Source organism: Lycorma delicatula, chromosome 1 (genome assembly GCF_047948215.1).
Source record: "Lycorma delicatula isolate Av1 chromosome 1, ASM4794821v1, whole genome shotgun sequence".
NCBI classification, from domain to species: Eukaryota; Metazoa; Arthropoda; class Insecta; order Hemiptera; family Fulgoridae; genus Lycorma; species Lycorma delicatula.
The window spans coordinates 146,622,966-146,637,233 of NC_134455.1; the positions used below are offsets into that span (position 1 = coordinate 146,622,966).

A 14,268-nucleotide genomic window follows, 5' to 3' on the forward strand; every position below is an offset into this window, starting at 1 on the left:
CGAGCGCTTATTGAAGGTGATCGCCGGTTCACTGTAGAAGAGATTGTCAGAAGTGGGTATCAGTTGTGAAAGTGATCAATCCATTATCACTCATCATCTCGGCTTTTGAAAAATTAGTGCTTGATGGGTTCCAAGGTTTTGACTGAAAATAAAAAAAACAGGTCAGGTTAGAGATCTGTGAGATTTCTGAATCAATTTTGGCAAGAACGGATATGATTTTTTTAAGGCACATTGTTACATATGATGAGACATGGGTCCATCATTATACTCCGTAGTCAAAAATGGAAAGTAAGGAAGTGCAAAGGAAGGATGAGGACTGTCCAATGAAGTCTGTCAGCTGGAAAAAAAATTCTTGCAACTATTTTTTTTTGACTCAAGGGGAGTTTTACTCATTGATTTTCTTCATAACCACTGAATATTGAATGTGGCTTACTATTGCCAACTGTTACAGTCAACAAAAGCCGCCTACCGAAACAAAAGAAGGGGTTTGCCCATCAGAGATGTCACATTCTCCATGTATACTGTGATTTTGACAAGGGATAAATTGGAAAAAATGCACTGGGAAACCCTCAACCTCCCTCTGTACAGTCATTTTTGCCCCCTGTGACTAGTTTTTTGTTTGCGCAATGAAGACATCATGGAGCATGTGTGCACTTGGTTGATGACTCGTCCTCAAATATTTTATGAACAAAGAATATTCAAGGTTCCAAATCATTGGCAAAAGTGTGTAGATTGTGCAGGAGTCTATACAGAGAAATGATGAAGATATGAATTTTGTATAATATTAATCAATAAATTTATAAAAAAACAATTACTGTTTATATTACATTCACTCTCGTATAATAATAAAATTTATTATTATGTATAATTATATTAACAATTTTATTATTATATTTATTATATATACAGTCAGCTGGAATTCTTTGGTGGCTGGGTTTCCATTAATCACATCTCAGGAGTGGTTCCAAATCTTCTAGGTTACATGTTGTCTACCAGTACATTTACACTAACATTGCACTACTAATATGCAGCTACGACAGGCCTGGTAAGCCAGTAGCAGTAATTGCATTTGCTTATACACACTAACCCAGAATTTGGCACTATGGGAAATATGATATATATATATATATATATATATATATATAATTTTTTTTTAAATTCTATAATATTAACCACTTACTACAAAATATTGAGATGACATATATTACCCTAATTTTGTCATTAAAATACTTTTACAGGATCCCACATTGTCAGCCATGATTGAATTATTAATTATGATTGAATTTGAGTGATTGAATTCTGCAAATTAAAAATAAAAATACTAAAATAAACTCTGTACATGGTATAGTGTTTGTTACATTACTTTAATATTAAAATGAAAAAGAAAATTGCATATTAATTTATTACATGAGGGCTGCTATGGTTGCAGTTTTTATAAGACTTTTTCCCGCAAACATTGTCTGCTGGTTTAGCAAATTGAAATTTTGTTTATTTATTTATGTAATATTTTTCTAATATACTTAAATTTTTGTCATCTTTATTAATTTCTAAATTTGTGTTCATATCATAAATGGAGTGTTTATTTATTGTTTATTAGATGGTCTGCCAAATTACATAAAACTAATTTATTATTTCTGTAATTTCTATGATTTTCAAGAAATCAAGTTTTAAAGGATCTATTTGTGTTTCCTATATAGATACCATCACAATTACTACATTTTTTTTTGTCTTCAGTCATTTGACTGGTTTGATGCAGCTCTCCAAGATTCCCTATCTAGTGCTAGTAGTTTCATTTCAGTATACCTTCTACATCCTACATCCCTAACAATTTGTTTTACATATTCCAAACGTGGCCTGCCTACACAATTTTTCCCTTCTACCTGTCCTTCCAATATTAAAGCGACTATTCCAGGATGCCTTAGTATGTGGCCTATAAGTCTGTCTCTTCTTTTAACTATATTTTTCCAAATGCTTTTTTCTTCATCTATTTGCCGCAATACCTCTTCATTTGTCACTTTATCCACCCATCTGATTTTTAACAATCTCCTTTAGCACCACATTTCAAAAGCTTCAATCTTTTCTTCTCAGATACTCCAATTGTCCAAGTTTCACTTCCATATAAAGCGACACTCCAGACATACACTTTCAAAAATCTTTTCCTGACATTTAAATTAATTTTTGATGTAAACAAATTATATTTCTTACTGAAGGCTCGTTTAGCTTGTGTTATTCGGCCTTTTATATCGCTCCTGCTTCGTCCATCTTTAGTAATTCTACTTCCCAAATAACAAAATTCTTCTACCTCCATAATCTTTTCTCCTCCTATTTTCACATTCAGTGGTCCATATTTGTTATTTCTACTACATTTCATTACTTTTGTTTTGTTCTTGTTTATTTTCATGCGATAGTTCTTGCGTAGGACTTCATCTATGCCGTTCATTGTTTCTTCTAAATCCTTTTTACTCTCGGCTAGAATTACTATATCATCAGCAAATCGTAGCATCTTTATCTTTTCACCTTGTACTGCTAACTCCGAATCTAAATTGTTCTTTAACATCATTAACTGCTAGTTCCATGTAAAGATTAAAAAGTAACGGAGATAGGGAACATCCTTGTCGGACTCCCTTTCTTATTACGACTTCTTTCTTATGTTCTTCAATTGTTATAGTTGCTGTTTGGTTCCTGTACACTACATTTAATTTTACAAATTCCCCAAAAATTGTTTATTTTTCATTTTTAAATATTTTATTATGTAGTTAGTAGGTTTGTATGCTGGTTTAAATATTTCTTTATTATTAGTTTTAGTAATGTCTTTAATATTATTAGTTAAAAAAAATTTTTAATGTTTCTCTAAGAGTGATACCATTTCTTGAATTGCTTTTTTGCATACATTACAGATCTGTAAATACAATTTTTCTATCACCCTTAGTTTTAAATAAATTACGCTTCAAAAAAAATTAAGGGAAAATATAGTTAAAATCTGTAAAATATATAATTTTGCACGGCCATACCTGTGTTAGAATGATTTTGCTGATGCTTTTCTTTCATAAATAGCCTCAGGCACACCGTGAATTAATGTTCAACAGTAATCAGCTAGCTTGTTAGTATTCCATTTTCCTTTATAGCGGGTTTCCATCACTGAAATGTCTTGGTGGAAACATTCACAGTGTTCGTCACTTATGTCTCCAGGTTGTCCAGGAAAACATCCAGATGTGAGTGGAGGAAATGTATTTTCAAAGACATATTACATCCCATAGCTCTGTATGAAGTAAGAGGTTGATTAACAATATCGTGGTAATTGTCAGATTTTTGTTTGCTGACAAACCTTTTGCAAATGTCTTTAAATGAAGCTCAAGCTGCACTTTCTACATTATTTTAACATTGAGTTAAATATATCATCTTTGACCAACTACTCTCTTCTTTGAGGACCAACAAATATTCCTTCTTTAAATTTTCCTTCACTTACATTCATAAATGTCTGCCTGATGTACAAAAAACTGGGACTATCTTTCTTCATTGCTTTTAACAAATTTTTCATTAGTCCCCTAGCTTTATATGGAGAGGGGGTAAACATTTTTTTTTTGGTTCAACTAAGAGCTCATGAATAACATTTTTCCCATTTGGAGTTAAGTTGTCTCGTTTCTTCTACTCTTTGGTAATATAATATTTATCTCTAGCTCGGCTGTCCCATTTGCAAAGAAAACACATGTATAGCCAAACTGCGTGCATAACAAAATATCTATAACTTTCAAATCACCACATTTGTTCCATCTATGTTTTTTATAATTTATTTATTCAAGAACATCTGAAATCACATTGTATGTCTCTTTCAAATTAATACCATAAACAATTAGTATCGAAGGTTATTTGTTATCATTGTGTAGTAGAACCACTTTTAAACTATACTTGGACAAATCTATCAAAAGGCACCAGTCCTGCGGTTTATGAACTTGTCCTAAGTGTAACATTAGCTCAGCAATATTTGTGCAATAAACCAAATTATTTTCATTAATAAAGTACTGAAAAAGTTCTTTTTGTCGGCTTCAAAAGTCCAAAATTTTTGTATTTTTTTGAAGTAAATTCCAAACTTGCAGTCTTAATCCTTAACAGTTCAGCTTGATTTTTTGATAAATTTAAATCCCTAACCAAGTCATTTAATTCACCTTCTGATATAAGATGTGGCTTATTGGAAGATAATTCAAAATCAAAATCATTGTTGTTTTTTTCAGTACTGCCTGAATCTTCATCGCTGCTTTTGAAACATAGATTCACACAGGTGGCTCAGGAACTGGAATAATTTCACTGTGAGGTACAGTTCTGATTGCAGATTGCAATGAAGACTATTTTACAGTATGTTTACATTTTTTAGAAATTCCAGATACACTTGTTAAACAAAAGTAACAATCGGTTAAATCATCCTTTGGTTACGCCAAACCATAGGTATACCACTGACAAAGCCTTCCGTGTACCTTTCAGCCATCCTCTTAAATATACAGAATAATTAATGCATAGTATATGAGGAGCCCACACCTTATCCTGATCACCAATTTTACAATGAAAGTACAAATATGATTTTTTAATTAAAGATGTACTGTTTTTTCTATTTGATTTTACGGTAAATTCACCACATACATAATAAAAGGCATCCTCATTTACACAATTTTGAGATATTATGACACTGCACTATTAACAAACTTAAGACAGCAGTAAGATTGAACAAAATTAATTCATTCCTAAATTTAGTGCTTAATATAAACAACACAACTGTGTTTTTAGCTAGATATTTTGGCCTGCACAGACATGATTAATCTTGTTCGTGAAGGTTCACTCTTCAGTATTAGATATGTGACTATAGTATAAATATGTGGCTATGATATGATTTAATTCTTTGTCTAGTATTGTTTATTTATCACTTACAAATTATGTTAACAAAATTAAATATTAAAAAATGAGGTAACAAGATACAATATAGGAGCTTAAAATGCTAATTACACATTGAAAAATGAAAAAAATCCTTTAATAAAAATTAAACAATTTTTCAAAAATAGTGGGTGATAGAAAGATTCTGAGTTCATATTCGTTTTCAGCATCAAAAAACAGATTAAAGTCATGTATCGCATGTTAGGAAACAAAAATTATGTTTATCAGTGTCAACATTATGTTTATTTATTAATTAGTGTCATAAAAAATCAAATCACATTTGGTGTCATAAAATGAACACTTATACAGATATGATTTCATAGAGCAATCAAGTACACACAAAATAACAAAGAAAAGTTAAATAACAAAGTAAATTTAATAAAACATGCAGCAGTTTATGATTACTACTTTATTAATAATATTTATAAAAGAACAAGTATCAAAACATAATAACAAAATAACTGTCTTACAACCAATACATAAGAAGACACAAAAAAGTGAAAATATACATGAAGTAATTATAAAATACCTAAAGTATTATAATAATAAAATAAACAATTTTTGTGGAAACTATAAAATTAAAGGTAATATGATTTTGATGAAATTTATGTAGGAAAAACAAATAGATCCTTTAAAACTAGATTTTAAGAACATTATAGAAATAAAAAAGAATAAATTAAGTTTATTTAATGCGGCAAACCATCTAATAACAATAAACTTTCTATTTCTGATGTTAACAGAAAGTTAGAAATATATTAGAAATTTACAATGGCGACAAAAAATTAAATATATTAGAAAATTATTACTTATATAAATACAAAAAAAATTTCACTTTGTTAAATCATCAGACAGTGTTTGAGGGAGAAAGTCTTACAGAAAGTGCAACAGATAGCAGCATTAATTTAATAAATTAATCTGCAATTTTCATTTCATTAAACAAATTAAAATACTAAAATAAACCATTTATTTGATGTAATGTTTATTACATTACTGTAATAATGTTACAAACTTTTACACCATGTATACAGTTTATTTTAATTTTTAAAATGCAATTTTATTAAATAATTCAATCAAATGTGGATGTGGGATCCCACAAAAGTACTTTAATGATAAAATTAAGGTAAGATATATTTTATCTTAATATTACTAGGTTGTTTATATTATAGAATTAAAAATATAATTTAACTGTGCAGAGGAATAATAAATCTTAAAAAAAAATAATTTCTGTAAATAGTAATATACACACTTATACATATACACACACATAGGGTGGCGCACAATAAGTTGGCCCATTTGAATTTTGGATTAAATATTTATTTTTAAATTTAATATGATTACAACTTTACATTCGAAATACATTATTTGTGGAAAGTTCTTTTACTGCGTAACATGTTCGCCATTACACCTATCAATCTCTTCAAGGCAATGTGTATGTTTCTGCTCTGTGACACAAGTTTTCTTGATTTCTTTACACTACTGATTCACAACTTTGTTAAAATCCCATTCATCTGAAAATAGGGCTCACCTGAAAACCAAGTGTTGAATAGAACATAATCTTTCCCTTCCAACTACTATGTAATATTTTATCTTTATTTATAGTTTTTGCTTGTTAGGTAGTGTTAACTTATATGCAGGACAGTTAATTTGTATGGAAACAGCTTAGATGATTGTGTAACATTCTTTGCACTGTACGTTGAGGTATTCCCATTTCTCTTGAAGCTTGCTGTGTACACTTTCCTGGACTACATTGGATGGCAACAAAGTGCTTTGATATTTTCCAGAGAACAAACAGGAGCTGCTTTAGATTGTTTACCTTCTTTTATGCTGTCTTCTTCCTCAAATTTATGGTATTAACGGAGAATGGTGTTTCTTGCTGGAATCCAGTGAGTGTTAAAATAAGTTCGACATTGTTGCTGAGTCACTGTAACACTTTTTGATTCATCATAAAGAAGCACAACTTCAGTGCACTGTGAATTAGACAAACATCTGTGATCGGCCATAGCTCAATAATAACTGATGTATTGCAGAATCAAAAGTGAATTCAAAGACTAGGCAACATTTACTGTTATTTCCAAGAAATGAGAATTACACATCAACAATATGAAACACAGGTAAAATAACTTGTTTATAATTAAATTATAAATGTGTCAACTTATCATGTACCACTCTATACAAACACATACAATTTTTTTCTTATGCTGCAGGGAAAGTGGCGTCAAGTAACAGTTGATGATTTTATGCCTCTTGATGAAGAAGGAAGAGTGCTGCTACCAGTTACAAGGGATCCTAAAGAGTTATGGTTACCCATACTCACCAAAGCTGTACTTAAAGTACTTTTGGTCATTGATTCAAACTGTATTATTTGTTCCCTTACTGGTTGGTTAAAAATACCAGTTAGTTACTTGTTAGTATTTTTTTCACATTTTCTTTTTTGATGATATTTTCTTAGCACGGTTATTAATTATTTAATACTTTTTTAACTTTCCTTTGTCGGAATAATTTAATTTTCCTTTGTATTGTGTAACTATTTCTTAATTTAATTCTTTTGTCTCATATTCATAATAGTCATAGACGACTTGGCATCACCACAAGTCACTCCCAAAGTGATATAGCTATCCATAAGAATAATAAGCATCCCAATACCATGCTTACTAGGGAAAGTGAGGAGGAGTGAAGTGGTTTCCTGTTGCCTAGTAGTATAGTGTTGCCATAGTGGTATAGTGAACATAACAGTTATCCCAACAGAGAAAGTAACACCATCTGGTGCCTTTTGTATATTCAGTGCTTTGGGATATGTAGTGTGAAGAAACAAATTAATGTACTCCTGTTTATAATTTATTAATTGATATTTACATAAAATCCTGGAATTTCTTATACAACCAGAGATGAGCAAGTGCAATTTTCAAAATTGAATTTGGGATTTGTCTTCTCATTCAAGCTGAACTTATGCTATTAGCTCGTTCAAAGTGTGCCAGAAAGGTATTCACCAACAATTTTCCATCACTACTGAACATATGTATGATTTCTGAATAAAATTTCATGAAATGATCCAGATCCCAGTCTAATTCATAGGTCTTTAGCACTAAGTATTGTGGTAACAAGACTTTAATCCTATATTATTTGACCCACAGATACTCCATATGACAAAGGAATTAGTTGACCAGTTCGTGATACAGAAATATATTTATACTTGTGCAACAATCTGGGTGGATTTTCAAGTTATAATCATCCAGAGGTTAGGCCTTTAAAATCAGAACTGTGAAAATGACTTGTACTCATTTTAGTCCAAAAACCTCTCAAATGAAGTGTGAAAAGTTTTTAGCAAAATTTTTATGAAATTCTTTATTTAAAATCTTTATAAAATTCTTATGGTCAATTTCAGAGATATTTTTCTTCAAACTTGATTGAACATAATAAGTAATTCACTAATATTTAGGTAATTTAATTGTTTACTTTAGCAGTTAAATGTTATCAGGTTTGTAGACTAAACAAACTGTTGTGCTGCATATATTATATCTTGCAAAGGTAAGCAAGATATAGTTTCTACTACCATTTTAACAAACATAACAAAATTAAAAAAATTGTCTTAAAACTTAACTGAAAATGAAATCTACTTAATTTTTTACGCATTTAACAAATTGAATTTTAATTTGCCCTCATTATTAAAAAATCTGACCTTTTAAGATGTATTTATTGGTCTTGATATTAAGACACCCTCACATAGAAATTATGTTAATTCACTGAACATTTGTTTAGAAGTTACAGTGTTTCGAGACAATTATACTGCATTCTGCCAAAATTGTTACTAGTTAATATATAGATTATTTCAACTAATAAATTTACATTTAACCTTCATTGAAAAAAAAAATTATGTGGAATATTTTTCTCTTTATTATGTTGGTGTATTTTCAGGAAGTTTTATGATAATTTTTTAATTTTGGGCATGCTGTTAAAATGATATTAGAAGTCATATTTTGATCTTCATGAGGAGTTATCTTCTATTAGATATGATTATATAATTTGAATAGGTAATGTCAAATTATAATTTAATATTCATGAACATTTTTTTTTTTTTTGAGGGTGTAATTACAATGAAACCTATTCAAAACAGAAACCAACAGGATCAGATTTCTTTTCCATTTTGGAGAAGAGATTTCTGTTTTATCCAGTTATGACAGTAATGATGAACATACTGTGTACTATTTGTGCTAAGTGTCATGCTAAGAATACTCGCGCCGGCCTCCTGGCATGAGTGGTAGCGTTTTGGCCTTTTATCCAGAGGTCCCAGGTTCAAATCCTGGACAGGCATGGCATTTTCACACACGCTACAAATCATTCATCTCATCCTCTGAGCAATACCTAACAGTGGTTCCGGAGGTTAAAAAAAAAATAGAATACATGGCAACTTATCTGGAATGCTATAATCCACTGGAATAATACAATATATAATTTATTAAAATAATTCAATTTGTAGGCTTAATGGATATTTTTATTACACAATTAACGTTACACTAATTAACTGCAAAAACTATAAAAATACAGTATGATTAAGTTACATTTTTATCACCATTATTTGTGATTTCAACACGTCAGCCAATGTTACCTGCTTTGTCTTTTTTTTTAATAATTCAGTACAGTTTTTTCTTTTGGTGAACTTCTGTAAGTCACTTAAGCTTTGGAATGCATCGAAGTACAAGTTTTATTTTGATGGGATCTTCAATGTTGCTTGTTGAATCACCATGTTCAGTACGGTCTTCTTCATTTTCGTCAGTCGGTGGTTCAATGTCATCATTATCTTCCCATGGAACTGACAAAACTACCTCAGTTGCATTATTAGCTGTAATACTGGTGGCCAAATCATTGTCAGAGGTTACATATGTATCACTATCTATTTCAAATTCATTAGTATTGCACAGATCTTTAAAAATTGTAGTATTTTCCTCTGTTTCATCTAAGACTTACAGTTGTTGCATCAAGAAGCGATAAGAGTTTTTTAAAACATTTTGTTATATAACTCTTTTACGTTCTTTACTGCCATATGAATCCAGTAGACAGCATCAAGTACTGAAATTGATTTTGCGAACTCATTACCACTCTTCACACCATTCATTTTTGTAATAATTGATTGCAACACCATTCTTCTGCAGAGGATTTTCATGGAGTAAATCACTCTTATCCAATGATATGCTTGTAGTGTTAGGTGTAAACCAGACTAATTTAACATCAGAAAAATTGATATGAGGAAGACAAGCTGCATTATCAAGGAATAACAGGATACGGCTGTTTGAATTTCTATTTTAGAATTAAAATTGTTCACCCACTCCCCCATTATAGCAGAAGTAATCCAAGCTTTTTTTGAGACACCAAGTCACAGGGAGTTTATTAACATTAATATTAGCAAAATACATTGGTCTTGCCAATTTACCAATGATGAGGGGTTTTAAAAGTTCCCCAGCCATGTTTGCACTAAGGACAGTAAGGTGTTCTTTTGACATCTTTCCACTGACACATTCTCCTCCTTTAAACACTAGTGTTTTAGTCAGCAAAGTTTCTAAAAAATATTCCTGTTTCATCACAGCTAAAAAAGTCTTTTTGGAGAAATTTTGGTAACTTTTAAAACAAAAACAAGTTTATAAAATTATGATAAACCGATATATACACAGTAAGGTACAGCACAGTAATAATAGTAATAATATGCAGATAACAATACTGAAGAATACAATAAAGCACAAACACATTAATTGTTACATAGCAAAAAACTTTTAAACGTACATGACTAGTTTACAAGCCAGTAAACATGACAGAAAAGAACCATCGACAAATTTTCGCACAGTAAACAATGGCATTATTTCTGTGGAGTATGTATAGCTGTTCTCTGCTTGTGTGTTCAACTGCCAATTCACATACATCTGTCATAGCTACATTATAGGCTACTGTCATTTTTAATCATCTTCTAAAAATTCTGATAAAATAATCAGTTTTCTTCCTTAATATCTGTAGTTCATACAGTATATTTTCCATATTATTCAGGATGCCTAAATTTTTGTTTGCGCATTGTGAATGTTTCACATTATACAGGATGAGTTACATTGATTTTTCCACCTTTTAATGGGAACAATATTATTTTCCAAAACAGGGAGGTTTCCGTCTTGTTCAGAGTCCGTTTTGAACAGGTTTCACTGTAATAATCCAATATTTCAAAAAATGCAGTTACATGTTCGTGTTTTGTGAATGATTTTTCCTGATATGTAAAATATTTCTTATGTAGTTGTCATATACTAATTGGGGTGGCAATTATTTTAAGATAATATTTCTATGTTTTATCGTTTGAGATTGAATTCAACCAGTGATACAAAATATAGCAAGCCATACCTACGACATTGATTGTACTAAACCAATCGACTGTTCATTGGTTCTAATTATATTATTGATCTTTTATGAGGCATCTATACTGTACATCTATATTTATACATATCTACATATGGCGCACGCACGTGTGTGTGTGTGTGTGTGTGTGTGTGTGTGTGTGTGTGTGTGTGTGTGTGTGTGTGTGTGTGTGTGTGTGTGTGTGTGTGTGTGTGTGTGTGTGTGTGTGTGTGTACAGTAGCCATCACGTAATTGCAAGCTTGGATGATCAGCTCGCACATCACTGCTATACCACTGTTATCTGAAACATTGGTACACCATTATTAGTCATCTCTTAGTAGCATAAACATGATGCAACTTTTGTATATGAAGCCATGTATTTTTGTGTGTTTACAGTATTAATAAAGTGACATTATGTTTCAAATACAAAACAGTTATTTTTATTTTATTTTTGTTTCTCTTTTGCTTTTCTGTGTAAATAAACTTTAGTTCTGTGGTTATAGATATGGGTCTATTGGCATGTATTGTGTATTTTCTTACCTAGTCAATTAATGTATGATATGATATAATGTAAAATGTTTTCAGCATGGTTTACAGTTCAAACTTTTTACAGTAGTTTCTTCACTGTGAATAGTTATGGCTGAATTTTAGTCTGTTGTGAAAGATAAAAAACTTTGAAGAAAGGTGTGAAATTATAACGTCTATGTAGTTTCATGAAGAAAGAATCTTTAGCTGTAGGGAAATTAAAAAAATGACAAGTGTTTAATTATACAGAGGTGTGAAGAAAGAATTGCAGCTGCCTGTGGGATTTCTAGGACTCAGGCTCAAAGCTTAAGAAAAGAAAAAAATAGAACTTCAATCCAAGGGGTCAGAGTGTTTATTCATTACCCTGAAAAAGAAAAAAGCATCAAAACCAGTTACCGGATTAGATGATTTTGGTAAGGTGTGGTTAGGTGAACTGTGAATGAATTTCAGTCAAAGATAGAGGAGCTGCCAACAGTTATCTTAATTTATCAAAAATATCAATTCTTTAGAATTGAAAATTAAGATAAATTTTAATTGCAGTGAAAATAGTTTAAGAAGAATTTTGAAAGAATTAGGTTTTAAGTGGCACAAAACAGAAAATGAAAGGAAAATTTTCGTTGAAAAACATGATATTAAGCAGAAAAGGATTTCATATTTGCAGGCAAACAGTGATTTTAGAAAATGTAATTGGGCGATCGTATACTTAGATGAATCCTCTGTTTCATCAGTGGTGTAGGACTTCATTTAGCAATAAATAAAGGTGAACGCTTAATAAAATTCATGCTAGTAGTAAAATGAGCTTTATTCCAAACACAATGTTAATTTGTACAGCAAAATCAAAAAGTGGCAATTACCATGATAGCATGAATACTAAAAATTATTTGAGATGGACTGAAGAAAAATTAGTTCCTAACATTCCTCCTGAGTCTGTAGTAGTTATTAACAATGCTTCTGTGTCAGAATACCCTTTCTGAAGTCGGCCTCCATGGCGCGAGTGGTAGTGTTCCCATGTTTGCACGAGTGGTCCAGGTTCAAATCCTGATCAGGCATGGCATTTTCACATGCTACAAATTATCTCATCTCATCATCCTCTGAAGTAATACCTAACAGTGGTCCTGGAGGTAAAAAATCTACCCTTTCTGAAAAACTTCCATTGCTATTAAACAAGAAATAAGACATGACTGTTTGGCTACAGAAACATCATATTCTATCTTCATCTCAAATTCTGAAACCACAATTGTATGAACTAATTAAGTTGAACAAAAATAACAGAAATGATACAAATTTGATGAATTGTTGGAAGGAAGTGGACATCAAGTTCTGCGGCTTCCCCTTTAGCACCCTGATTTAAATCCAATCAAGATGATATGGTCAGATGTGAAAAGGCATGTTGCGAGCCACAACACAATGTCTAAGATGTCAGAAGTGCAAAGATAAAATGAATTCAGTGAGTGACAAACATTGGAAATGTTATTGTGAAAAGGTGAAAAAAATCTTACAGTGAAAAAATCGAAGGTGAATGTCGGAGCCAAGAATCGTTAATAGATTCTCTGACAGACTCTTTCATTTTTCTATTTAGTGACTGTGATAATAGTGAAAATTTTACTGAAGAAAGTGATGATAATGAGGAAAGCATTCTAGCTTAGGAATTAAATAGATAATTCATTTTCCAGTAAGTAAGTAAAGTTACAGTAATAACCATCTATTGCAATATTTACCTTGTAATTAGTAATTGATAATATTTTGTCATCTGTTAATACATTTCACAATTATTTGGTAAGGGATTTACTCAGAATGAGGAACATGTTCTTATGTTGGGTAGTAATCATCGCCACACCAAGCTCGCCGTTACTTGGTGGTGACTGTATATATTATTACCTCTTTCACAACTTTGTGGCACGTGGTTGCTGGTGATATTTTTATTTTTTTATTTTTCAGTTCCTTCTGTGGCAAATGATGCGCAGTTGTATTTGCATTAAAAGAGCTTCTTTTTTCAAATATTTCATCCTCATTGGAATATCCAGAAAAAAAAGAATTATCTATTTAAATCTTTTTTTTATTTAACATCTTGAAACCTCTTCTAAATACTGTCCATTAGTATGCATTTGTTCCAATGGTTTTTCCACAGTTGAAACGTCTTTTATATTATTCTGAATTAATGCATTTAAATGCCTCGGGTAATTTTTTTCTTAACCTCTTCTACATCCTGAAAACACTTTCCCTTTAGTTTTTCTTCAATCTTGGGAATAAGAATAAGTCGCAGGGGGCTAGGTCAGACGAGCAAGATGGTGAGGAACTGTTATCATGCTGTTTTTCGTCAAAAACTGGTTGATTTTTCCAAACTTGGTGTGATCAGCCATTTTATCATGATTGAGCAGCCAGTCTCCTGATCACCACAATTCAGGTCATCTTCTTCTCACTGTCTCACGCAATCGCTTCAGCACTTGCAGATAGTAA

At 31.1% G+C, this 14,268-nt stretch overlaps 1 protein-coding gene across 3 annotated transcripts in view; it reads left to right on the plus strand.

Annotated features, from left to right (window-relative positions):
• Nucleotides 1–11,706, plus strand: part of LOC142323793 (androglobin-like) — a 37,015-nt gene extending 25,309 nt beyond the window's left edge. For 2 of the 3 annotated variants that reach the window (XM_075364013.1, XM_075364022.1), the window contains exon 5: nt 7,125–11,706. In XM_075364013.1, the coding sequence (XP_075220128.1) occupies nt 7,125–7,355 (231 nt within the window). In that variant the 3' untranslated portion in view covers nt 7,356–11,706. Of the gene's footprint in view, nt 1–909; nt 1,042–7,124 lie in introns of those variants that run through there. The other variant, XM_075364030.1, reaches the window with a different exon arrangement.
• The last annotated feature ends 2,562 nt before the right edge of the window (nt 11,707–14,268 follow it).